General features: G+C 41.1%; 1 protein-coding gene across 12 annotated transcripts in view; it reads right to left on the reverse strand.

Annotated features, from left to right (window-relative positions):
• ARHGEF25 (Rho guanine nucleotide exchange factor 25) overlaps positions 1–25,890 on the reverse strand; it is a 133,354-nt gene that overhangs the window by 25,153 nt on the left and 82,311 nt on the right. For all 12 annotated transcript variants that reach the window (XM_070740911.1, XM_070740908.1, XM_070740909.1 and 9 more), the window contains exons 3-11: positions 20,028–20,338; positions 18,240–18,317; positions 14,444–14,571; positions 13,846–13,912; positions 9,726–9,829; positions 8,697–8,766; positions 6,942–7,031; positions 5,434–5,526; positions 582–632 (exon numbers count right to left, since the gene is read on the reverse strand). In XM_070740911.1, coding sequence (XP_070597012.1) covers positions 582–632; positions 5,434–5,526; positions 6,942–7,031; positions 8,697–8,766; positions 9,726–9,829; positions 13,846–13,912; positions 14,444–14,571; positions 18,240–18,317; positions 20,028–20,338 — 992 coding nt within the window. The remainder of the gene's footprint in view (positions 1–581; positions 633–5,433; positions 5,527–6,941; positions 7,032–8,696; positions 8,767–9,725; positions 9,830–13,845; positions 13,913–14,443; positions 14,572–18,239; positions 18,318–20,027; positions 20,339–25,890) is intronic.

The raw sequence follows: 25,890 nt of genomic DNA on the forward strand, positions 1-25,890 counted from the left end.
CATGCGGCTCTAGAGCGGCAGGTTGCAGACCCCTGTGCTAGTCATATAGAAGGTTTCACTGGCCTGAGACCTGAAGATAGTGTTTCAAATGTACACTAACTGATAAAGGATGTGGATTCTCCATCTGCCAATCTTCCCACAACTGTCAATGTTGTAAATGCTGGGTGGTATTCCAACCAACCCACGTAATATTCCAATCTATTTATTTTTATTTGTCAAGCACATATAAGATAACAGATAAAAGTATAAACACAATTTTGAATTCATGAAAAGGATACTTTTTAAAAAAAGGGGGGGGACCTTAGGACAGGGACGATAGGCATGATGGTGTGTTTATGCATGTCCCTTACAGACTTCTTAGGAATGGGGCAAGGTCAACGGTAGACAGTCTAAGGTTAAAGTTTTGGGGGGTTGGGGGGGGGGGAAACCAGAGTCAGGTAGTGCATTCCAGGCATTGACCACTCTGTTGCTGAAGTCATATTTTCTGCAATTGAGTTTGGAGCAGTTTACCTAGTGTAACATCAAGATCATTACATAGGAACAGTGGCTCTATGATAGCTCCCATTGGTTTGAACTCCTACCTCCAGCTGTTCTGTGTCCTTCCCAGCTTTGCTGTAATACTTCAGGAAATCCTGGAGACAGCAAGAGAAAGAAGAAAGGGGAAAAATAAATGTTTTTATAAGGGAGAGGAAGAGAGCAACATGAGCTAGTTTATGATGAGTGACTAAACTCAGTGCCATCTACTGTTACCATTGTTCTATAATTACCATTGTTACCATTACCAAGTTCCCATTGTTCTATGACAGAGGTGTCAAACTGGATTTCATTGAGGGATACATCAGGGTTGTGTCTGACCTTGGAGGCTGGGGTGAGTGAAGCCAGGGTGGGCATGGTCAGCTCAACGTCACTCATGTTGGGGGCGCCTATGGTGGCCCAAGTGGCACCTATGGTGACCCAAGTTCTCTGCCAGTGAAAACAGGCTCCTAAGCTGTGTTTGCTGTGCTGGCATCCTGCAACCCTCTGCCAGTGAAAACTGATCTCAGGAGAGGCACATGTAGCCCTCCCGAGCTCCTTTTTTGCTGGCAGAGGCACTGCGGGGCGGTCCTTTGCTGTTTCCAGGGCAACCTGGCGGGCCAAATCTAATCACTCTGTAGACTGGATCCAGCCATGGGGCTTGAGTTTGACATCGCGGTTCTATGATTTACCTACATCAGCTTATACTTATTTGGGGTCCCCTTCAAATATTTATTTATTTATTAGATTTGTATGCCGCCCCTCTCCGCAGACTCGGGGCGGCTAACAACAGTAAAAAGACAACGTAAACAAATCTAATATTAAAAAATCTAAAAACCCCAATTTAAGAGATCAATCATACATACAGTCATACCATACATAAATTTTATAAGCCTAGGGGAAGGGAATATTTCAATTCCCCCATGCCTGACGACAGGTGGGTTTTTAAGAGCTTACAAAAGGCAAGGAGGGTGGGGGCAACTCTGATATCTGGGGGGAGTTGGTTCCATAGGGTCGGGGCCGCCACAGAGAAGGCTCTTCCCCTGGGTCTCACCAAACAACATTGTTTAGTCGACGGGACCCGGAGAAGTCCAACTCTGTGGGGCCTAACTGGTCGCTGGGATTCGTGCAGCAGAATATGTTGGGAATATACTGTAACTCTGACAGTTTTGCACTCAGAATCTACTGAACCCATAATCTGAAGGTTACCAAATGTGTCAAGACTGATATAAGCTCCAACCTCCTTGGAGAAGAGGCAAGTCATGACTTAGAATTAAATTGTATCCTATCCAGAGACAGTTGGCAGCATCAGAGCCATTACAAAATCTCACCGCTGTGTATTTTGTTTGCATGAAGGCCAAACTTCCCATTAGGCAGCAATCTATAACTGGATCGATTTCCTAACTTTTAAATCCACTACATGAACTTTTGTGTACGTTCAGGAACTGGGCATTTGGAGCAATAATATTGAGGGAATTTTTTTTTACATCTGTGTCAATTTAAAAAATCATAATCATACTAATCACATTGTGAATAATTTGACAAAACACATTAAACCATATTAATCTTGAAAAAATTTCAAAATTAAAATTCTAAAGATTTTTAGAATTTCCCAGGGACTTGGGAAACATTAAAACCTGTTAGCTTTGCCATAAAATGCTCAAAAACCTGAGTGATATTGATAGAGTTAGAAGATACTAAAAGATGAAAAAGGTTCAGGGAAGTAAAACTATTAGAACATATATGCATGAAATACCGCTTCTTCGTTTTCTCAAATACATCATCTATGTATTACTGCATAGAATCTAGCCACAATTGACCATTGCTACGCCCAAACAAATTCATGTGTACTGTTATATCCAACCACATCTACATTCTAATTTGCATAACTTTCTTTAGAGGAATTGTATTCCTACCCTATCTAGGTTTGTTTATTACAATACCAGCAGCAACAGAAGCAATCCTGCTTCAACAGAATTATGTGCTGGCTTCTAGTTTAACTGAGTGCTTGGGGAAATCTGAGTGACTTTTCTCCTAAATAGGAAAAAAAGAATGTTAATGCTTCTAGGATAACTCAATGAGGTAGGTACTGGGCTGACAACAGTACCTAACAGAAAAATGGTCCCAAAGCAGTTTTTAGTTGAAACAACAGAGCAGAGAGAGGGCAATAATATTGTAATAATACCCCTATGGGAATTTGACTCCGTTGGATATCTGCTTATCTGCCTTCTCAGTTGGGTTGCCTGTATTTTTGTAAATAACACACCATCCCCAAAACAAAAAAACTCCAGGGTGGTCTCTCTTTATCTAAAGGAACCCAGTGCTATCCTTAAAAGGCCTTAATATTTGGGGAATTGGAAATATAGCATATACAAAAGAGGAGAAGGCCAAAGAATACAAGGTAGATGGAAACTGCAAGAATCAGAACTATCTTGGAGGAGGAGGATTAAAAGTGGTGGAATAGGTCAAGAAACATTTGATGTCAAAAATGTAGACAGGATGACAAAATTAAATTTGTTGCCATTAATGTATGAACTGGACATGTGCATACTTTCTGTTTGGCCTCTAGTGCAGGCCATTCATTCCATTCCAAATGCACCCCACTCTCAGGTTTTCCATCTTCAATTCAAAGCTGCTGTTTTTAAACTCAAGCCATCTTAGATCCTTCAGAGACTTAGTCTCCAGTGTTTCCTCTTGTTCTAAGAGCAGCCTCAGCTCGGATTGGCTCCAGTGCTGGACACACTGCCTTTCCTCCAATGGGCTGTCCCTTCCTTTGCTGCTCTACTATTGTGTTGTTTACTGGTCAGCAATTGCAAGTTGTTACTTTTTAAAATAATCCTGCAACGGATCTAACGATTATTGAAGCATCCTCAACTCTGTGAGCCTTTGCTCCATTCAATCTTTACATCCCTCAGTGGAGGTAAAGACTGAATCTGAATGGAGCACAAGCTTTTAGGGTTGAGGACACTTTAATGATTTGCTCTTTCTGCACAGACTCTCCTTTTTTCCAACCCGTTTCTTTAGTATTCCTGCATCTGGACTCTCCCTTCCCTGCCTTTCATTTAATTTGACGATCCTTACACTGCTATTTTATTTCTGTGAAGTTAAATGAACCGTTCTTCCTTGCTTCCTTTTCCATGGTCCTACAGAGAAATGCAGGTGCCAACAACCTGTTCCCTATTGCTTTGATGCAATTGGATCTACAAAAGTATAATAAACGGGGGGAAAGGATCTGTATTAGGGTCAAAAGAAATAATGTGAGAAGGGAACGGTGAAGGCATCCACACATGCAAACATCTGGGGAAGGCTTATGGATCAATGATTAGGAATTGATCTCTATAAGAAAAAGATAGGCACTAATACAGTAATACCCACAGGAGCCAATCAACAAAGCAGGAGACTGTGAGTTTATTTATTTATTACATTTTTAAACCAATCATCTTATTTATTTGTTTGTTTGTTTTGTCCAATCTTCCCCACAGGAATCCAACCTTAAAGTATGAAAGCTAGTCGACTTTGGGTCAATTACTCTCTTTTCAACCCAACCCACCTATAAATAAGGTGGGGGCTGCGGGGGGGGGGGAAACAGGAGGTGGAAGGAATATTAGGTATGTTGGCTGCCTTGAGTGACATTAAAAAGAAAAGTATTTAAAAAGGCTAACTGGAGTTTGGAATGGCCCTTTGTAATTTCTGAAGATGACATTAAGAGTGCCTTCCGTCCCCTGTCCTATTGCTCTCCTATATCTCCTATACCTTTCTGTGTTCAGTTCTGGAGACCTCACCTACAAAAAGATTTGGACAACATTGAACGGGTCCAAAGACGGGCTACAAGAATGGTGGAAGGTCTTAAGTATAAAACGTATCAGGAAAGACTGAATGAACTCAATCTGTATAGTCTGGAGGACAGAAGGAAAAGGGGGGAACATGATCGAAACATTTAAATATGTTAAAGGGTTAAATAGGGTTCAGGAGGGAAGTGTTTTTAATAGGAAAGTGAACACAAGAACAAGGGGACACAATCTGAAGTTAGTTGGGGGAAAGATCAAAGGCAACATGAGAAAATATTATTTTACTGAAAGAGTAGTAGATCCCTGGAACAAACTTCCAGCAGACGTGGTTGGTAAATCCACAGTAACTGAATTTAAACATGCCTGGGATAAACATATATCCATTGTAAGATAAAATACAGGAAATAGTATAAGGGCAGACTAGATGGACCATGAGGTCTTTTTCTGCCATCAGTCTTCTATGTTTCTATGTTTCTTCTATTCCTATATCTCTTCTTCTATTCTTTCATTGATATATTCTATTCCTATATCTTCTTTTCTATTATTTCTTAGATATATATTACTATGAGTTTCTCCTCTATAACCTTCATCATGTATTTTACTATGTGTATATAGATATATACCCACTAAAACCCTAATTGTGTATTGGACAAAATAAATAAATAAATAAATGGCATTAGGCTGGAGGGTGGAATTGCCCCCCTTAGCATGAACAATTGTTTTCACTCTGGGGGATTAGATAGAAATAACGTCCAGTAGGGGGTGAGAGAACACCACCAGATGGAGTAGCCACTCCTTTTCTGACATTTCACTGGCCTACTGCCCCAGAGAAAACCCAGATGTTGTTAGGAGCTCCTTTTCACCAATTGCTCCCCTCTGGATTCTACAGCGCCCACCTCCAACCTGTTACTCTCCAGATGGGCATTCATGGTATTAACGGGGAGTTAAGGCAATTGGAGTTTCAGCCATCTGGAGAGTAACAGGCTAGGGAAGCTTGCTCTTTAAAGATCAGCAGGAAAGACACGTATAGATCCTTCTTTGCTGGATTTGCCTTCGGCACTGGAGATCTTTGGAGATCAATCCTTTTGCCCTTAGCTTTGGAGATCAACAATCCACTTTCTCGCTTCAGCACCTTGAGCAGCAGTTGGTATTTCATGATCCGCTGTACGGGCTTGATAAGTAAATCATTGAGCTGCAGGCGATGCCCCAATTCCTGCTTCAGTTCCTGGAAAAGAGAAAACGATGTACAGCCAAGTTTGTAAAAAAAATGTGTGGGAGATTGACTGCGCATGCTACACAAAATGTGACATGCTTTAAAAGGACGCCTGCAAGTGAAAGAGGAGTATTAGAGACTTGGGAAAGCAACATGGGACAGGGGAAAAAAGTCTAACATTTAAAAGCAGCTTCACACACTTATACAGTGATACCTTGTCTTACAAACTTAATTGGTTCCGGGATGAGGTTCTTAAGGTGAAAAGTTTGTAGGATGAAACAATGTTTCCCATAGGAATCAATGGAAAAGCGATTAATGAGTGCAAGCCCAAAATTCACCTCTTTTGCCAGCTGAAGCGCCTGTTTTTTGGTGGGGTTTCCCAGCGAAGGGAGCATCAGTGAAATCGCAGCATCGCAAAACACCAAGTCCTCGAAACCCCACTTCCGGACCTCTGTTTTTTTGCGATGCTGCGATTTCACTGAGGCTCCCCTCGCTGGAAAACCCCACCTCCGGACTTCCGTTGCCAGCGAAGCTCCCGTTTTTGCGCTGCTGGGATTTCCCTGCAGCATCACAAAAACACAGAAGTCCGTAGATGGGGTTTTCCATGGAGGGGAGCCTCAGGGGAATCCCAGCAGCGCAAAAACAGGAGCTTTGCTGGCAAGGGAAGTCCGGAGGCGGGGCATCCCAGCGGCGGCGGTGGGTTTGTAAGATGAAAATAGTTTGTAAGAAGAGACAAAAACATCTTAAACCCCGGGTTTGTATCTCAAAAAGTTTGTATGACGAGGTATCACTGTATTTAGAATGAAGCTTAACATAGGAGAACATTTGCAGTCTATTATTCCTTATCTCAGCACAGAAGGACCCCAGGGATAGGAAATTCTTTCATTCTTTCAGAAGACCTTTCTTTCCCACCCTTAGCTCAAAGACAGGTATTTCTAAGAGAAAAGACAATTCTGAAGCCTAGGGCCAGTCAACAGCTGCTCATCTACTCCTTGTGCCAATTTAAAGAATTAATACAGGCAACCTCGGATGGTACATGGCTTTTAAAGTCTCCCTCAACTGGGAGTTATCACCTCAATTACGGCTAACAGATGCCAAGAGTTATTCTCGTGGGTTTCACAAATCAGTGACTACCCACATTACGAGGAATGTCTGGTAGTGTTTAGGAAGAGGCAGATATGTTGGGTGGCAATGGTTCCATATAAATGCTTCTCCTCAAGATGGGAGCTGCTAGCAAACAGGACCAAAAGAGGTTGCCAGATACCCTGGAGTTCATCTGTGTTGGCTGAGAAAGGGGCACCCAACAGCATAAAACCAAGGGTCCCTTATGCCAGCAGGAAATGAGTCAGACACAAGCAAGTTATGTTAATAGAGGCTGAGGTCAGGAAGAAAGAACAAAGCAACAATCAAGGCACATAGCCCCTTACCTCAAAGTAAGTGTCAATAAACTCAGAAACAATATGCTCAGATTTGGGTTTGTTCTGACAGTAAACAACATACATGTGCAAACGGCGCTCCTAGAATACAATAAGGAAACAGTTCAATGGAACACTTTGGATACAATTTAACAATGTGTATGTTAAAGAGCTAGGTCCAAACCTCCTGAGCAATTTATACAAGTTACTAGTTCTGATGAAAATCGTATTTTAGGGCACATGCTGCCTTTGCCTTTGGGGCATTTTTTTTATTGTTTCATCGTTATCTATGTTTAAGCCAGCATTTGTTTCTATAATGCTTCCAGTAATGCTTGGGGTAACTCAGAATTAACTTCCCCTAGCAGATTATAAGTAAAGGCATGTATACTTTTCACAGCTTATAGTTCACAGCTCATAGTTGTAACCACTGAATATGCATACTTATTAAGGAATAAATGTCATTGTTTTCCTGAGTATGTGTGTGTGTCACACCTCACATTTATTTTGGACCAGACCTTGTTTTGTTGAAGGAGTACAGTCAATTTTGTTGAATTATAGAATCTTATGTTGTTGAATTACTACAGTTAAATAGTAGGCTAGGGAAAAAAATCTCATTTTAGCAAAGTTTCCTTTCACAAAGGAGAACTATGGGTTAATCATGGTAATTTATTGGGGCAGCAACAAAATAATTTTGTGAAAAACAAGATTCAGCCAGGATGTGAATGATTCATGGCAACTCTCCTCTCTTTGCAGTTTGAGATTATTTAGAATGTAGCCCTTAAAAAAAAAGTACAAAGCTATATGTTCTCAGGCAGAAGTGCTCTTAATTTTCAAAGATGTTTTCTGAATTTATAAATAGCGTTCAGACTTCTTCAGTACTGTATACTGAAGTTGTTTTATTAAATGTTCTTCTGCAGCATGAAATTGACTAGGGCAGATGTAGCCTTTGATATGGTATAGTCAATTCCACTTTCATTCTATCAGAAGAACATTTCTTTCTCCAACTTTCATGTAATTTATGACTCCCATAATCACCAATTGGATGGCCAAAGGTCATGGTGCTTGAGGATTATAAGATTTGAAAGTCTGCGTCGCATGTAAGAACATGTGGCACAGACTTAGAACATTTTACTTTGCAACTCTATACCTCATTTCATTTGCACTATTATCACGCTATTATCACCAGCTATGGGACAGAAATTACCAATACTCCTAGACCAGTGTTTCCCAACCTTGGCAACTTGAAGATATCTGGACTTCAACTCCCAGAATTCCCCAGCCAGCATTTGCTGGCTGGGGAATTCTGGGAGTTGAAGTCCAAATATCTTCAAGTTGCCAAGGTTGGGAAACACTGTCCTAGACAATGAAAAATCTCTTGTATTATATATGCCATAGATCAGGCTAACAAATGCTTGATAAGAAAAGGGGATCAATATCATCATAATTAGAGCATCTAGCTTTCTTAAGATGAGTAAGGGATTTCCCCTTTTATGCTTAAACATGCATAATCCCTTAGTTTTAATGAGGCTACTGGACATGCTTTCCAGAGGAATTAGGTGATTCAATCAAACGCAAGCTCCATCTGGGTCAACATTCTGCGTTCCGACCATGGCCATTCTGAGAATGTTTTAATGCAAATAAAAAGGGTAATTGCTTTATCTTGGTCTTTGGAAACTAGAAATCTATGCTCCTCGATTGGGAAATGTCACTTAACCATTCAGCTTCTATTTTGACAGCTCTTCTACCCTCCAAATTGTAGGGACTCACGTGCTTTATGAACAGCTCAGCCAGAAGATCAGGGTCCTCCAGGCATTTCTCCAGCTGCTTGAGTAAATAACTGCAGTTGCAGGGAGGGGTGGGGGGAAAAGGGGCAGATATGGTATCCATGAGAGAGGTGCCCTTATCCTACCCTCCTACACCCCCCCCCATTGTTTCCCTCCTGGCTTTTATATTACAGATTCAAAGCCAATTGCTTTTCAAAGGAGGCTAAGAAACACGAGTCCTTCTTAGGACTGGATTCTTTTGGGAAAGAAAGGAAACATAGAAACATAGAAGACTGACGGCAGAAAAAGACCTCCTGGTCCATCTAATTTGCCCTTATGCTATTTTCTGTATTTTATCTTAGGATGGATATATGTTTATCCCAGGCATGTTTAAATTCAGTTACTGTGGATTTATCTACCACGTCTGCTGGAAGTTTGTTCCAAGGATCTACTACTCTTTCAGTAAAATAATATTTTCTCATGTTGCTTTTGATCTTACCCCCAACTAACTTCAGATTGTGTCCCCTTGTTCTTGTGTTCACTTTCCTATTAAAAACACTTCCCTCCTGGACCTTATTTAACCCTTTAATATATTTAAATGTTTCGATCATGTCCCCCCTTTTCCTTCTGTCCTCCAGACTATACAGATTGAGTTCATTAAGTCTTTCCTGATATGTTTTATGCTTATGACCTTCCAAGAGGAAAGAGGATCAGTAATCCGATCAACCATAAATTGGTGGCCCATCAAAAATCTTGTCTCTTATTTTGCTAATTTCATATATGGCCACATTCACATAACCTATTCATAGGTAATCACTGAGTCAATATTAGCCCTTGTAACAGTTGCCAAGTAGTAATCCAAACTTATGCCAGATTCCCCCCCTACCATATGGCCACTGGACTACAGTTCCCCTTGTAGCCACTTGGCCTGACTATTGGAAAGGTCTACCTAAGCCCACAGGTTCAATAGGAAGTTCCATTGATACCACATGCCATGCTCTATCCAGAAATGACTGTGTGCTTGTTCACTCACTCTTTATGCCAGTCATAGATCTGGTGGATGTTCCCAAAGATTATCTTATCCTTGCCCTTCATACCCTCAGGAATGCCGCGGGTATTCATGGTCACCATATAGCCCTGCAAAATCAGAAGAACAGGCTAGACGAGGAACTATTTTGTTTCCTCTTTGAAACATGGAAGGAGTGAATGAAAGGGGGAAAGGACAGAATTCCTGCTCTGACAAAAAGTAGAGATTGATGGGCTCTGACTTGAGAAAAGAAATACCATATTTTTCAGAGTATAAGACGCACCTTAATTTTGGGGGAGGAAAATAGGGGAAACAAATTTGCCTAGCAGGTATTCATTTGGTTAGCTTCCTTAGTCTGGTCAGCTTCAGCACATTATTTTATCCCATGGTTAGGGCTTAAAAAAAACTTATTCCGAGTGAGCAGCAATGAAAAAAAAGCCTATAAAGCTGTATGGCTGGAAAAAAAAACCTTCTTTGGAGAGAGTAGCAATGAAAAAGCCTGCAAGCCAGTAAGAGCTGGGGAGATCATTAGCATCTTGTTAGAGCTGGAAAAAACATTCTTCAGAGCTAGTAGTAATGAAAAAAAGCCTGCAAAGACTTAGGGGCAGAAAAAAAACTTTCTTCGGACAGATTAGCAATGAAAAAAGTTGTAAGCCAGGAAGAGTTGGGAAGATTGTTAGCACCTCATTAGGGCTGGGGGGAAAAAGCTTTGAAATAGCTACATTCAGAGTATAAGATGCACCCAAATCTTCAGACTTTTTTAGGGGGGGAAAGGTGCATGTTATACTCCAAAAAAATACAGTACCTGTGCATATACCTTATTTATAGCAACTATGGTTCTGATGAACTCCTGAGAACCCCTGATACTGCCCATTTTTAAATATATTTCAATGAAATATGTCACAGAAGATGATTTTTGGGGTGGTAAGATGCCTTTAGTCTAGAAATGGAGAAATGGTTAACAATATGTTGACCTATTAAAACAAAAAAAAGTTGTTTACTTTGAACATGGTACAAATACCAAGTTTGTACCAAGTTGTATTACAAACTCAAAAACTCTTACCTAGAATAATAATAATATACTTTATAGTAGAATAGGCATCCTATCTCCATATTTTGCTTGGATTTTAACTCCCATTAGTCCAGTTAACAATATCTCAAAGTAAAGAGCTTATTGGAGTTTTAAACCAAGATATACAATGTTGAGATAGATTTATATTCCTTCTCCAGTGCTTTTATTAGTTGGAGAAAATAAATTGAACTGCACAAGGAGCAGCAAACAGGTGCTGATTTTCAAGGACTTCAGAAAATATTATGAGGATTAACAAGCAAGGGATACATATTACTGCTACCTTTTCTTCCATTTCCTGGTATTCACCAAAGTTCAAGAATTATTTCTCTACTATCCTCTCCTTTCCATTAAACCAGGTCTCTATGACTTTAGAGCTTTGACCATAAACCTGAAAAATCTGAATTATTGCAAAAATGGGAGAGTTCAACTAGAAATAACCCATTGGCAGTAATGAACTGAGGACACTTTAAAATAAAACACAAATTCATTTTAGATATGTAGTAATAGAAGCTCAAATAAAATAACAAGTTGGAGAGGAGGAGGAATGGGAGAAGACAGATCAGCAATAAGCAGACAGAAAATTAAAGTCTGTAAAGTATAAAAGGAAGCATTATTTTATTACAAAGGGAGGTTTTGCCCAACTCAAGAAAAAGTATAACTGAACGCACATTTTGCACAAGTAATTTTGTCTGACAAAATATTTTTAAAATGCAGAAAATGAAAGACCAATTGTTAAATATATTAAACACATAACAACTTGTATTATTTTAATGCAAGTTAAAATTAGAAGAAGCAGAAAATTACCCAAAAGTGCAATGAAACCGTTAGATGACAACAAATTAGGAGTCATGGAAATTGGCAAATAAATCAAATAAATTTTGTACATTGGTCTTTACTTTAAAAGTTGCTGGAAGTGTACTCGTGCCTGAATCAGAATTGATTGAAAATAAATACTTGCCCCCCTCCCCCCCAAAAAATTGGATCAGGGCTTTGCAGCCCGTGGCATTCACCCAACAGATCTTAAAGAACAGTTGAGGAACTGCTGAAGCATGAGATCAAATGTGTGACATCTCTTAAATCAGACTTCTTAACAGAGAACTTGGAAGATAGCCCATATATTAGCAACATTTTTAAAAGAAAGGGATTGGGGTTGAAGGAAAGGAAATAAGAAAACAACATCCAGGAAATTATAGGCCTGTCTGAGATGCGTTGATGAAAAACTGAAGATAACTGATATTGTAAAAATGTGTATAAGCATAAGATTTGGTAAGGAAGAATCTTTGTGAAGAGAGATTCTGCTCTGCCAGTCAATACTGTACGATAGAGGCATCAATAATAAAGTTGCAGATATAGCCAAGTTATCCAACGAATACTATATTCTCAGCTGTTCAGACAGCTATAATGGGGTGAGCAAGAAGCTCACATGCAACCATCAACTTCCTTTTTTTGAAAGCCTAGATGTCAAACTTGATTTCTTCGAGGGCTGGATCAGCATACTAGTTTTCCTCTGTGGGTCGGGAGCGGGGAGGAGTCATTTGGCAAATGCAGGAGCGCACAGGCCTAGTGGTGAAATCCAATTTTTTTTACAACTAGTTCTGTGGGCGTGGCTTGCTGGGCGTGGCTTGGTGAACATGGCAGGGGAAGGATACTGCAAAATCCCCATTTCCTCCCTAGCCTGCGGCCAGCAAGAGGCGGTATTTGCCGGTTCTCTGAACTACCCAAAATGTCTGCTAATGGTTCTCCAGAACCTGCTGGATTTCACCCCTGCCCCAGCCCAGCCATCACAGCCACCTCCTATGCACATGAGTGCCTGCTGGGATAGTGTGAGCCAGGCCTGTGTGCGTGTACCCGCTGCCTCCTGCACACACATGGACCCTGGGGTAGCGTGGGCCAGGCTGAAGCAACGTGGGCCAGCCCCTTAAAATTTCTAGGACAGCTATCCTTGAGTTTGACACCCCTGACCTTTAAAATTATTTAAAATTATGACTTTGGTGGTCCCTGAGGTCAAAAAGTTTGGGGACCCCTGGCCTAGATGATTCCCTAATTCTGCTGGAAAATTATTGATAATCAGTACTAAAATGAGCACTGTTTCTCTAATACATTTCTTCCAAAACAAGTCTCCAATAGGACGAGCCCACATATTTTAGCTTTTAAGTAAAACCTTATCAAATTTTCAAAAGAGATATAAAAGAAGCCAACAGCTCCAGCCTGGCAAAAAAAATGTGATTTTAATATATGAAATTCCAGACTATAAAAATGTTGCTCTATTGTTTTTAATTTAAAAATCAGGGCTTTCCAAGCTGAGTTTGAATGCCAAACAATTTGTACACAACTTGTCAAGACAAAAAGAGGATAGACTCATTGTTAGTTTGAAAGATAAGCAAAAGAAGGTGGAAATAAACAAACAAACAAACAAACAAACAAGGCTCAAAATGGAAGTAAACATACAGAACAAGCTGATTAACTGTTAAAATTTACAATTAAGATGTTCAACAGAATATTGCATTGTAAAATAATGTGCTCTCTACAGGATATTACATTTCACCTTGTTTTATGTTTCCCCCAGTAGCCAATATATATCTTGTACCCAAAATCGGGCAACCAGTTCTCATTTGAATCTTTGGGATTTTACTTTTGTCAAAAATTTAGTCAAAATTTTAATATACTACCATACTGGTATGAACATGGTTAGCCCATCTTTTAAAAAGTGAGACAAAGACTAGAGGGGGGAAATTGAAGGGAAAAGTCTTCTCTTTCTGAGAAACTGAGGTTTTCAAACCTCAAAGGAGCATTGTGTACCCAGGATGGCAATGCAACAATCACACAGGGTTGCCCTGGGACAGTCCATGGTTACTTGAATGGCTCTTCAGATTGAAGATTAGAATCAAGCATTAATTTTCTTTCTCTTCTGCTCTTGTCAAGCAAGAAGACAGGCAGTCTCAAGCCACCTACTCTCTTTGGAGGAGGGGAAATACTTTGCCCAAGATCCCAAAAGGAGGTGACCCGCTGATGGATAGGGAATTAGTGTCTAAGATGTAGAGCATATGTGTGCACCTCCACAATCTGGCCCAGGTCTTCCACGTACATCTTCTCCGTTTCAATCAACTCCCTGAGAACAAACCTGCAGACAAGACGAAGCAGCAGTGTCTAAGGGGAAGGAAATGCATTGTGTGAGCCCTGTTCCCTCTTTTCTTATGTACGGCATCCCTCCCATCTTCTTATTCTGCCCACACGGGCAGCTTACAGACATACAGTGAAGTCTTCTCTATCTTGAGGAGACTTTTGTATGACCCAGAAAAAGGACCTTGCTTGAGATGTGACAGATCAAGTATGCTGCAAATATCTGAGCAGTCAGTTTTTCCTGAAGTTAATGCAACATTCCAGGAATGTTGATGCATAATTAACAACTGATTCTATATAGCATGTCATCCTAGCACATTTGGAACAAACACTTAAGACCTGATGGGATATACCCTGAGTACAAAAGCTACGAAATAACTCGCTTCACCTCCATTAAATCTGTGCCTCTGTGTTTTTCATTATCCCAAGGGTCTTGGGACAATGTCTGCTACATTTGCCTTCCACCTAGTCCTATCTTCGTCCCTTTCTCCCACCATGGTTTTAAGCTACTGCACCAAGGAAAATCACTTACATACTCTTTTCTAAGGCACTACGCCTCTCCTCCTCTTCCTGCTCCTCAGAGCATGGGGGTTGCACAAGAGGTTCCAAGGGAGACTCTGGGGTTCTGGGATCCGTGGGGAGCAGAGAGGGCTCAGGACCCTGCCAAAAAAAAAAAGAAGAGAAAAGATTCCATTTGATGTTAAAATTTGCAATGGACAATAATAGGTTAAAAGGCAGGTTGAGGACTCAAGGCAACTCAAAACACCTTACTCGAGCAAGAAGAGTTACTGTGGTGTCTCATTTCCTCCAACCTCGTTCAGAATATGAGACGTTTGATGGTGCTGAGGAAGGAATATTAATGAAAAATCTGGGTTTACTTTTCCGTTTTTGGAGCAGATTGCTTGTTTTTGATGCTGGATACTATTGACATTGGCCATAAATCCCTTTTGATTTCCCAACTTCTGAAAAGCAATTTGAAACCTCTTCACTTCTGAAATTTTAGAAGTTACGAGATAAATAAAGCAAATTACTGACCCATCATGTGCTGCTCCAGGTTTTGCGGTAACAAAAATCCCGAAGGGAAAGAAAATACGCTAATGCTCCAAGTTACTGGAAGATTTGCAGGTAGCTGATTCTTTGCCAAAGAGAAGAAAGTGACCGAACCCATTTCTTTTTAAAAAACAAAACAAGAAAACCCTTCCAATTTAAATGCCTTGTTTTTTGTATACACTATATGCAGAAAAATAAAACTGATCTACTTGGATTTGGTTATCAGGTCAACAGTTTTAATAAAGTTAAAGAGGTATATAATCTGTGAGTAAATCAAGCACTGCTTCCCAATAAGGTTTACATCAATTTCCAAAACTGATATTATTTGTAAAAATGAGACATTCACACTCCTCTGATGCCTGCCAAATTTCACAATGAAGGTATTGTTGAATTCTGTGGTTCTTGAATGCAATTTGTTTCATTCTATAACATTTTTGTAAAAAAAAATATTTATATGGGAACATCAAACCTTTTCCACCTTACTTAACTATTATGGCTTTTAAACTTCGAATCTGTATGGCAGTATTATAAATAATAAATGCCTATTACAAATATGTCTTGAAATGTGCAAATAACATTTTGGTCAACAAAGCATTAATGGCCTATTTGTAGTCAGAAACATGTGTACATAAACTTCGGAGTAACAGTGGACTTCATCTAAACCTAAAAGTCTATCTTATGTGGAATCAATCCAATAGTCTAAACCAGGTACTGTATAGTGGTACCTCTACTTACGAACTTAATTTGTTCTGTGACCAGGTTGTTAAGTAGAAAAGTTTGTAAGAAGAAGTAATTTTTCCCATAGGAATCAATGTAAAAGCAAATAATGTGTGCGATTGGGGAAACCACAGGGAGGGTGGAGGCCTTGATTCCTCCCAGGAGATTCCTAGAGAGGCCCCACGGAGGCTTCTCCCCACCTTTTCCGGCCCTATTTCCTCCCAGGAAATTCCTAGAGAGGACACACGGAGGCTTCTCCCTGCCTTTGCCGGCCCTGTTTCCTCTCAGGAGATTCCTAGAGAGGCTCCATAGAGGCTTCTCCACGCCTTTTCTGGCCTTGTTTCCTCCCAGGAGATTCCTAGAGAGGCTCCATGGAGGCTTCTCCCTGCCTTTTCCGGTTACAGTTTCGGAGGCTTGGGTTTGTAAGTGGGAAATGGTTCTTGAGAAGAGGCAAAAAAATCTTGGACACTCGGTTCTTATCTAGAAAAGTTAGTAAGTAGTGGCGTTCTTAGGTAGAGATACCACTGTATATCCAACCCATGGCCTAGGGGCCACATTAACAGATAAAAGAAGAAGACAATAGGACAGGGACGGTAGGCACATTGGTGCGTTTATGCACACCCCTTACAAACCTCTTAGAAAAGGGGAGAGGTCAACTGTAGACAATCTAAGGTTAAAGATTTTGGGGTTTGGGGAAGAAACCACAGAGTCAGGTAGTGCGTTCCATGCATTGATCAATCTATTTCTGAAGTTATATTTTCTGCAGTCTAGTTTGGAGCGGTTTACATTTAGTTTGTATCTATTACATTCTCATGTGTTGTTGCGGTTGAAGGTGAAGTAGTCGCTGACAGGAAGGACTACTATACTATATACTAATAATATAACTAATATAATACATACTAATATACTACTTAATGACTGTATTAATATAATATATACTAATATAATATATATTAATAACTAATATAATATATACAGTACAGTGATCCCCCGGGTATTGCGATCCCGATCATTGCGAAACGGCTATATGGCGATTTTGGAACCCGGAAGTAAAAACACCATCTGCGCATGCGCGCCCTTTTTTCTATGGGCACGCATGCGTAGATGGCGCCGGGCAGATCAGCTGCTGGGCGGCTTCCCTAGGTCTTCCCCCTCTTGCTGGCGGGAGGGCGAGCGGCGGGCATCAGCGAGGAGTTTCCCCACCGCCCACGCAAACTCCTCGCTGCCGCCCCGCCCGCCCTTCGCCCGCCCACGCCCTTCATTCTCGCCGCTTCCCAGCTGAGTCCTGAAGCGAATTGGCTTCAGGACTCAGCTGGGAAGCGGCGCGAGCGAGCAGCGCGAGCGAGCGGCGCGAGCGAACGGCTTGTCCGCCGCCTGCCTGCCTGCCCGCGCGCCCGCCCTTCGCCCGCCCACGCCGTTCATTCTCGCCGCTTCCCAGCTGAGTCCTGAAGCGAATTGGCTTCAGGACTCAGCTGGGAAGCGGCGCGAGCGAACGGCGTGGGCGGGCGAAGGGCGGGCGAGCGGCAGCGAGGAGTTTGTGTGGGCGGTGGGGAAACCCCAATCTTCGGCTCCTCGCTGCTGCGGAAGTAAAAACACCATCTGCGCATGCGCAGATGGTGTTTTTACTTCCGCAGTGCTAGTTCGCGAAAACCCGGTCATTGCTGGGGGTCCTGGAACGGAACCCTCGCAATGATCGGGGGATCACTGTACTAGTATACTACTTAAACACAATGACTATACTCTCCACAGCTCCATCAGTTTTTCTCTTAAATTTTGTATATAAGAAAGACAAAGGATTGGGATCCTACATATAAAGCTATCCTATCTAACTATTCAGATAAATAATCATACATCCACATGGAAGTGTTATTAGTAGCAGTTACTACCTTAATAAGTTAGGTAGTTTTGAGAAGCCTCACTCTGTTTATTTCACTTTATTTTTTAATTGCTTTCTTGGTACGAGTACAGAGAATAACTTCTTTTCTCCTAACTCCTTGTGAATATTGGTATTGCCTGAGCAGTAAGTAAAGTACACTTTGGTTTCTATGAAGATGGCAGAATTCTTTAAAGGGGAAATTGGCTCAAGAAGGGAAAGAAAAAGAAGGAGAGAAAATAGGATGTAAATTAGAACTGAGACCAGTTAAAGAAGTCATCACAAGATTGTTCAGTCATTTCTATTCTTTGCCTGCCTTTGGCTGCAGCTAATCTCATTTCATGCAACACTAACCGCATGAGCTACAAATATTTAACTTCAATGTCAAAGTATTTTCCTGAACCAAGGTAGGCGACATAGTACACGAGTGCAATTTTGCAGATTTCTAGCCTATATCCTAAATGTTGTGGGAAGGGTATCTATCTTTCGGTACCCTCTCAAATTTGCTTCCAGGAGTAAGGAGTAAAGACATTTTATAATGTCTCAATCTTAAATTTCCAAATGTGTGCACCGCTTCACAAAAGTAGTTGATTCTTCTTTAAAGTCTGCTTAAATATAACAAGCATCCATCAAGATGTGCGTTGAACAACATCTAATACAAGACATCTTTTCTTCCTTCACAGCCTACCTGGTTGGGTGTTTTTGAGCCATCTCCTTCTAGCAGGTTGGAGAGCAAGGAAAAGTCTGGAACATGAGTATTACCATCCTGAAATTATAAGGGAAGCATATCAAACAACTTCATAGCCAGGTTTATAAGAGGATATACAGAACTTTCCAATCCTCCTCTTTTGAATTTCATTTAGATAACAGCACCATTGTTCACATTATTGCAGTTTTGGCACCCCAAATCTCTGGCCATTCTCTTCACCAGTGTTTTTCAACCAGTGTGCCGCGGCACACTAGTGTGCCGTGAGACATAGTCAGGTGTGCCGTGGGGAAATTAAACATGGGTCCCCAAACTACCATTCCTGCCAGGATATCCCTTTTGTATTCATTGAAACAGGCCCAGCTTTCACACTGAGTATAAGTACATTTAGAAGCTATATTATTAACTATATGTATAATATATACTGTGTTAGTGTCATTTGGTGTCATTTTGGTTGGTGGTGTGCCCCAGAATTTTGTAAATGTAAAAAATGTGCCGCGGCTCAAAAAAGGTTGAAGATCATTGCTCTACACAGCTTCCAGTTTATTCTACCAGCAAAATTAACATACTTAATCAAAGCCTTTCTGTAAATCAAGTATGAAGTTATTTTTTTAAAAGCATCAAAGTGCATCTCTGGCTCCATATTTTTTTTTTTTTAAAGGTTACAAGACAAATCAGAATAACTAATGCTATCATACTGACAAATGAAAAGGGACAATCATCCAATGCTATTTTGAAGGCTGACTCTTTCTAATCCACTTTGATGGGCGATAGGTGATCAGATGTCTCTGATTCATGGTATCACGTGTATGTATGGAGGCTGGTGTTCTTCAACAGCCTATGTCTTGTAATCCAGATCAGTGTCCCCAACTTGGGTACCCTCCACATCTGTGTATGTTTACTTAGGGAATCCTTAGCCATGGACATCTGGATTGCAGGAAGCTAGCCTAAATTCAATGGACTATTCTATCAGAGCCAGTGGTTGCCTAATCCTGCCTTGCAGTGAGGAGCTGAACAAAATAGCTTTGGTGTTGTGGTTAGCTCTGGCCCAGCTCCCGCCCCAAGGACTGTGGATGTGGGGGAGACATCCATATGCTGCAGGCCTGTTTTGCCCCCGGTGGACTCTGCTGATGAAGGCTCCTCTGACCAAGAAGACATGAGTGAAGGGGAGGAGGAGAGTGTGGCAGACAGCTCAGAAGGAGATCAATTATCTAGCTCCTCCTTGGATTCAGAACAAGAGTTAATGATACAGCCACGCATGCGGAGATGCATAGGCAACAACTGAGAGATTATTATCAAAGAAAATGAGGCCACCTGTGGTTGGGTGGGGCTGTGGTGATTAGTGAGGCTGCTATAAATAGCAGCCTGTGGGTTTGGCCATTGTGGAGGATTATCTGATCCTTGTGTTTCCTGACTGCTTTGCTGACTTTGATCTTTGTGTGCTGATTTTTCCCTGCTTTGAAACTAAACCAGAGCAAAGTGTGTTTCACTTTGTGAAAGAATAAGGACTGTGAATTGCCTCACAGCTGAAAGCTAAGTATCACAGAACTGATAAGGGACTTGTACAAATTACCAATTTGTTTGGAGACAAGTGCTCTTTGCTATACAAAAAGAGTGCTTCGTTTATTTGCATTTTTCGGTATAAAGAACATTGTTCTGAATTTTCAAACGTGTGTGTCTGAAATTGTATCTGTGCATTTTTGGGAGGATTCTACCAGAGAGCTCGACAGAACATTTGATTTGCACAAGCATGCATTTCTTTGCTCTTACTGTGCTGATTGACTCCTGTGGAACAGCAAAGGGTCCCTCTGGTTGGCTCAGGAGGCCTAGGTCAATACTCTTGCGCTCTTCCTGGCGCCCATGTCGCCTTGTCCGGCCTTCTGTTTTCCTGAGTGGGCGTTCTCCCCGAGATAGCCCACCACCACTTAGCTTGCGCACAGGGTTGGTAAGCCATTTCTTGAGGGTGCTAACTGAGTGCCGGGAAGCAGGGGAACTTGGAGCTGAGCTGCTAGATGCCTGTGGTTGGATTGAGGCCACTGAGGCAGAGATGCTGCCATCACTGCCTGCAACAGAGTACGGATCTGCAAGACGACAGAGACAATGAACGCATCATCACCAATGTGAAGTACCAAGGCAAAACATTCAAGTAAATGGACTCAAGACTGCCCAAATAAGTTATACTCTGTAACCTGGAAGTCTTTCCACTAGTTATAAAAGAGAACTCTATGGCAGTGTTTCCCAACCTTGGCAACTTGAAGATAATTGGACTTCAACTCCCAGAATTCCACATATCTTCTAGTTGCTAAGGTTGGGAAACATTGCTCTATGGTATTCTATACATGCTCAACAAGGACAAGATCCTCACTCAAGGTTGCAGTATACGTGTTGCACGTAGAAACAAGCCCAGTTGAAATAGCCTGAGGTAGTAAGATGGAAATGCTCTTTGTTGAATTATTGAATTTTATTTTTCCTTCCCAAAGAAACCTTCTATGTTGTTGGTTTGTTTATTATGCTATTTTCCTTCAATAATAGAATTCATTGCTCTATGCGGGGTTTTTTTTGGTTAGCCTTAACATACCCACCGATCAAGCCCAATCCCGTTCAGCCCCATTCGCTCTCATGGTTATCAAGAGAATGGATAACAGAAAGCAGGCCAATGTTCTGTCAGCATTTGAAGACCAACAAATAAAATAAGTATGAATTATATAATCTTGAAGGCCTTGAAGTATCCTTTTATGCTTCGTAATATGGATGGTAGGGTTTTTCTTTTGTCTCTGAACTGATGGCCAAATTGAAAATTTAGAGTAGTTAAAAGAGCTGGTAAGAATTGGGACCCAGTCATTTGGAAACACACCCCGTGATACTTCTTCAACCATTAATTTGAGGGACATTTATTTATTTTTCAGGCTTATAGAATGTTCTGCTTGTATTAAACTCTTAGCAGTAAACATGCATTCTTCATAACCAGGGTTAAAATCATACAAATCAAACACTTAAAAAAATCACAAAGTAAACATTATTTGAATATAAACAGTCACAGAATGCAATGGATATCTCTATATAATTGAACAATCAGGTGTTAATTTTGTTTGAGGTGTATGTCTGTTTTTATATTAAGGGTTTTAACTGTTTTTTAATCATTGGATTTGTACTGTGCTTTGCAGTTGTGAGCCGCTCCGAGTCTTCGGAGAGGGGCGGCATTTAAATCTAATTAATAATAATAATAATAATAATAATAATAATAATAATAATAATAATAATAAGAAGAAGAAGAAGAAGAAGAAGAAGAAGAAAAAGACCTCATGGTCCATCTAGTCTGCCCTTATACTATTTTCTGTATTTTATCTTAGGATGGATATATGTTTATCCCAGGCATGTTTAAATTCAGTTACTGTGGATTTATCTACCACGTCTGCTGGAAGTTTGTTCCAAGGATCTACTACTCTTTCAGTAAAATAATATTTTCTCATGTTGCTTTTGATCTTTCCCCCAACTAACTTCAGATTGTGTCCCCTTGTTCTTGTGTTCACTTTCCTATTAAAAAACACTTCCCTCCTGGACCTTATTTAACCCTTTAATATATTTAAATGTTCTGATCATGTCCCCCCTTTTCCTTCTGTCCTCCAGACTATACAGATTGAGTTCATTAAGTCTTTCCTGATACGTTTTATGCTTAAGACCTTCCACCATTCTTGTAGCCCGTCTTAATGCCCAAGAGTTGAAGCCACTCTTAATTGTATCCCTCTGCATTCTCCAAGCTTATTTGAATTGAATACTAAATTTAATGTCATGTTTTTTGGCTTCAAAACTCAGTGCAGGTGCTTACGCACAACACAGCCTCCTTGTATGAACTGCAACATGCTCTACATGCAGCCGCCCTTGAAGCCCACTCAGAAGCGTCAACAGTTTGGGCACTGAGGAACATGTTGTATTATGCCATGTGACAGCCCTGCCTTCATAAGTTGCCCTCGTTGCCAGCCTGCTTCTGGATGGGATTCAATGTGGCATGAGGTTTGGTTTATTTGTGAGACGCCCGATCTCCCCTGGTGTCTGATTTGATTTGACAAGGTTGTCATGCTCCCAGTTCTTTCAAGTTAAGCAGTGCCATTTATCAAGACCCCAGAAGTGTGATTTCTCTACTCCAGTACCTGCCCTCTGGAATGAGGTTCCCCCTGAAATCTGGTAGCCCCCAGTCAGATGGTATTCTGGAAGCCGAAAGGACTTCCTAGATTCTGGGGAAGGGTGATTGGTGGCCTTTTCTATCATGTTTCCCTGAAAATAAGACCAGGGCTTATTTTCTTTTAACTCCCCCAAAAGCGGCTAGGCTTTCTTTTTGAGTGCATCTAATTACTGAATTACCTCATGGCGACACCGACAGCCCCACTCAGCAGGAGCTGGCTGCCGACCCACTTCTTCTGCGGCCACTTGGTGCTGCTTGCACACATCACCCCGGCCTCCATTTTGCCACTAGAGCCTTCCAGAAAGTCCTTTGCAGCTGAGAAACGGGCTCCAGATTGACGTGTGAGGCGCCCCCTGGCTTCTGCTCCGCCTTTAAAGGCTTCCAGAAAGCCCTCTGCCAGTGTTCCCTCTAATTTTTTGGGGGGGTGGGCGGAAAAGTATAGTGTCTGAGCGGCAGTCCCTTCAGGACTGGGCGGCACAGAAATAATAAACAAACAAACAAACAAACAAACAAAAAACCCACCCTGTTTTGCCTCAGAGAATTTCAAAATAAAATACTGTACTGTGTGTCTATAACAGTGAACTCATAATAGGGCAACTCTATCAATATCAAAATGCCACTTAAATAGTTGAGCTAGTTTCAAACTAGATTTTGATTTTCTTTCTCTCTTCCTTACTCCCATTCTTTTTCTTTCTCTTTTCCTTCCTCTCTTTTTTCTATCTGTTTCTCTCTCTTCCTCTCTCTCTCCTTCCCTCTCACTCTTTCCCTCTCGGCTTCTGGGCAGGTTTGGAAAACTCTGAGTTGATGATGATTTTTAAGTGAGTGATTGCTCACTGCTCAGCTTAGAGGGAACTATGCCCTCTGCAGCCAATAACATCTCTGTTGGCCACAGAAGAAGTGGCCATTGAGGCAGGTGTCAGGGTGAGGCCTGGTAAGTAGGGCAGCGCCACCTCCACCCCCCACCTTGGGGTGGGGTCTTAATTAGGGCTACTTTTGAGTGCATGTATTCAAAAACACGATAGGCCTACTTTTCAGAGTGGGTTTTATTTTAAGGATGTCACAGCATCTTTGGCCAGATTCACCATCTTGTTTAATGTTCTAAGGTTTAATTGTATTCAGTGTATTTGCTATTGTGTCTTTTAATATAATATCCAGAGTTGATCTGGAAGTGGGCGATACCCAAATCAATCAATTAAACAAACAAACAAAGGGCCTTGCGGCACATCTGCTTTATATGTATTCATCGTAAACCCTGTTGGGACTTCAAAGCAATTTGAAGATGACCAGAAGTTGCATTAGCAATAGCCATATGTAATTAGCAAAAACGTCAGCATAGTTTGAATATATTCTTAAATGATGGAAAACCTGTATATTCGTTTCATATATGACACACAAAGTTCATTCCCCCCAAATTCGGCATCCAGGCTGTTGAAAAGTGACAGGTTCTGTTCTGACCCAGCCTTAGTTGTGATTCCTGGTCACAAACCCCCCCTCTTTATTTACCTCTTGTGAATTAACTGCATTCACCCACTGAAAAATCCAGGCAAAAGTCTTTCAAGGAGTTAACTGCAATAACAGACCTTATCAGTTCCTTGTGATAATTGCATGGCCGTAAGATCCCAGCTGTAAGGTCACAAATTAAGTCCTGGCAAGAAGTCTTTGTGGCACGAAACACAATGAACAAAATCTTCAGAAATACGAACTGTTGTCTCCTACGACAACCATTCCCCTTCTATTTATTCCCCCAGCCAGGGAGGGTTCATTCAGAATCCACAGGCCCTTTGCTTCCCAAGTCAACTCCTTGTCCTCCGTTGTTCTCCTCTCCTAACTGCTCTGCGCATATGTGCATCTGGAACAAGCCTCAGCTGTTCTTCCTCCTCACTCATATCAGCCTCCAAAGGCAGCTGCCTCTCCAGTGGCTGGGAAATGTCGGATGGCCCCGGCTCTATCTCTGCATCTGGTGCAAAGCATCCATCAGAGCCTTCCCCAGATTCCAGAACTGGCCCAAGTTCCTCCCCAACCTCCTCACTGTCCGAGTCTGCCGCCAGCTCTGCTGGCAGCTGGCGGGCTACCACATCTCAATTTCACTAAAAGCAAATATCACCCCTGAAATTAAGGACATATATTGAAGTGAACTGAATGTTTTTGCACTGAAAAAGTTTATCTCTCTCCCTTCCCAACCAATATCTCAGACAGAATGTTACTGTTGTTTTGAAGCATAGCTTATGCTTCTAATCAAGACATAAGATTCAGTAAGAGCAAGAGTTCAACCACTTTCTTGGGAGACACGGTCTTTATTTAAGTGCAATGGAAGGGCCTAGAGAAACTGAAATCTGAAATAAAGACAAGATTAATATTCTTCTCCTATATTCTAGTAGTGAGTTGACATCATGAAGTAAGGTTTAAATTAAACCCTGGTTGATGGGTGCAGGTGTTCATTTGTATGCATTAATATTTATTGAGTGTGTACGAAAATCCAATCATCTGGGTGAGAATAAAGGCTAAATTTACACAATTCAAGTTACGTGTCAGGAAGTAGACTGATTGAACTGTGTACAGAAGCAGTTATGACATCAGCTACACAATGTGCGTGATTTTTCAAATAAACCCTAAAGTTACTAGCTTAATAACATCTTATTCTGGACTAAACAATAAGCATGGGCTACATTTCAAGATGACTACATAGTTAAGTGATTGCATACATATTTATGCCAGATTCATACAAACTGATATATACTTGAGGTCTAGCGCTTATTTACTGTCTGATAACTGTTGAATTTATGAATAAAAGAGCACATACAGAGTTTTATTTTACTGCAGGTCAGACCACAACCATCAATTAATATAATCATGGGGAGGGAAATCAAGTAAAATTCCTAAATGCATGAATCAAGAACTGATGGTTCAGAGGGGAATTAATTTTTGTTATGTACTTATCTCACCTTCTTCATGGAACTCTGTGCAATATACACAGCCCTGTCCTTTCTATCTCATCTTCTATAATTACCATCTAAGGCAGGGGTAAGGAACAATGGGGTGGGGAACAATAAACTTTACATCCTTCTCTCTCATCTTAGATCAGGGTGGGGAACAATGGCCTTTTAATGAGTTGTGGACTTCAACTCCCAGAATTCCTAAGCCAGCATAGCTCAGGAAGCATCGCTCTCATCTAAGACAAGAGAGAAGGCTCTAAGGAAGTTTGATAATCATATTAGGCAGGGATGGATTCTAATTTACCTCGCTGCCAGTTTGCTTCCTCTTGCGCTGTGTGGATACGCCTCATGGGCATGTGCATGCACAGTACTGAATTTTTTTTAAAAAAAATTAAGCTGAAAACAAGATGGCGACGCATGCGTGTTGCCAGAAACTCAGCTTCTCCGCATGAACGGAAGAAAAAAAATCAGTTTTTTAAAAAAATTAAAATATAAAAATAATATTTTTAAAAAGATGGTG

This window comes from Erythrolamprus reginae, chromosome 2, assembly GCF_031021105.1.
Source record: "Erythrolamprus reginae isolate rEryReg1 chromosome 2, rEryReg1.hap1, whole genome shotgun sequence".
Classification (NCBI taxonomy): Eukaryota; Metazoa; Chordata; class Lepidosauria; order Squamata; family Dipsadidae; genus Erythrolamprus; species Erythrolamprus reginae.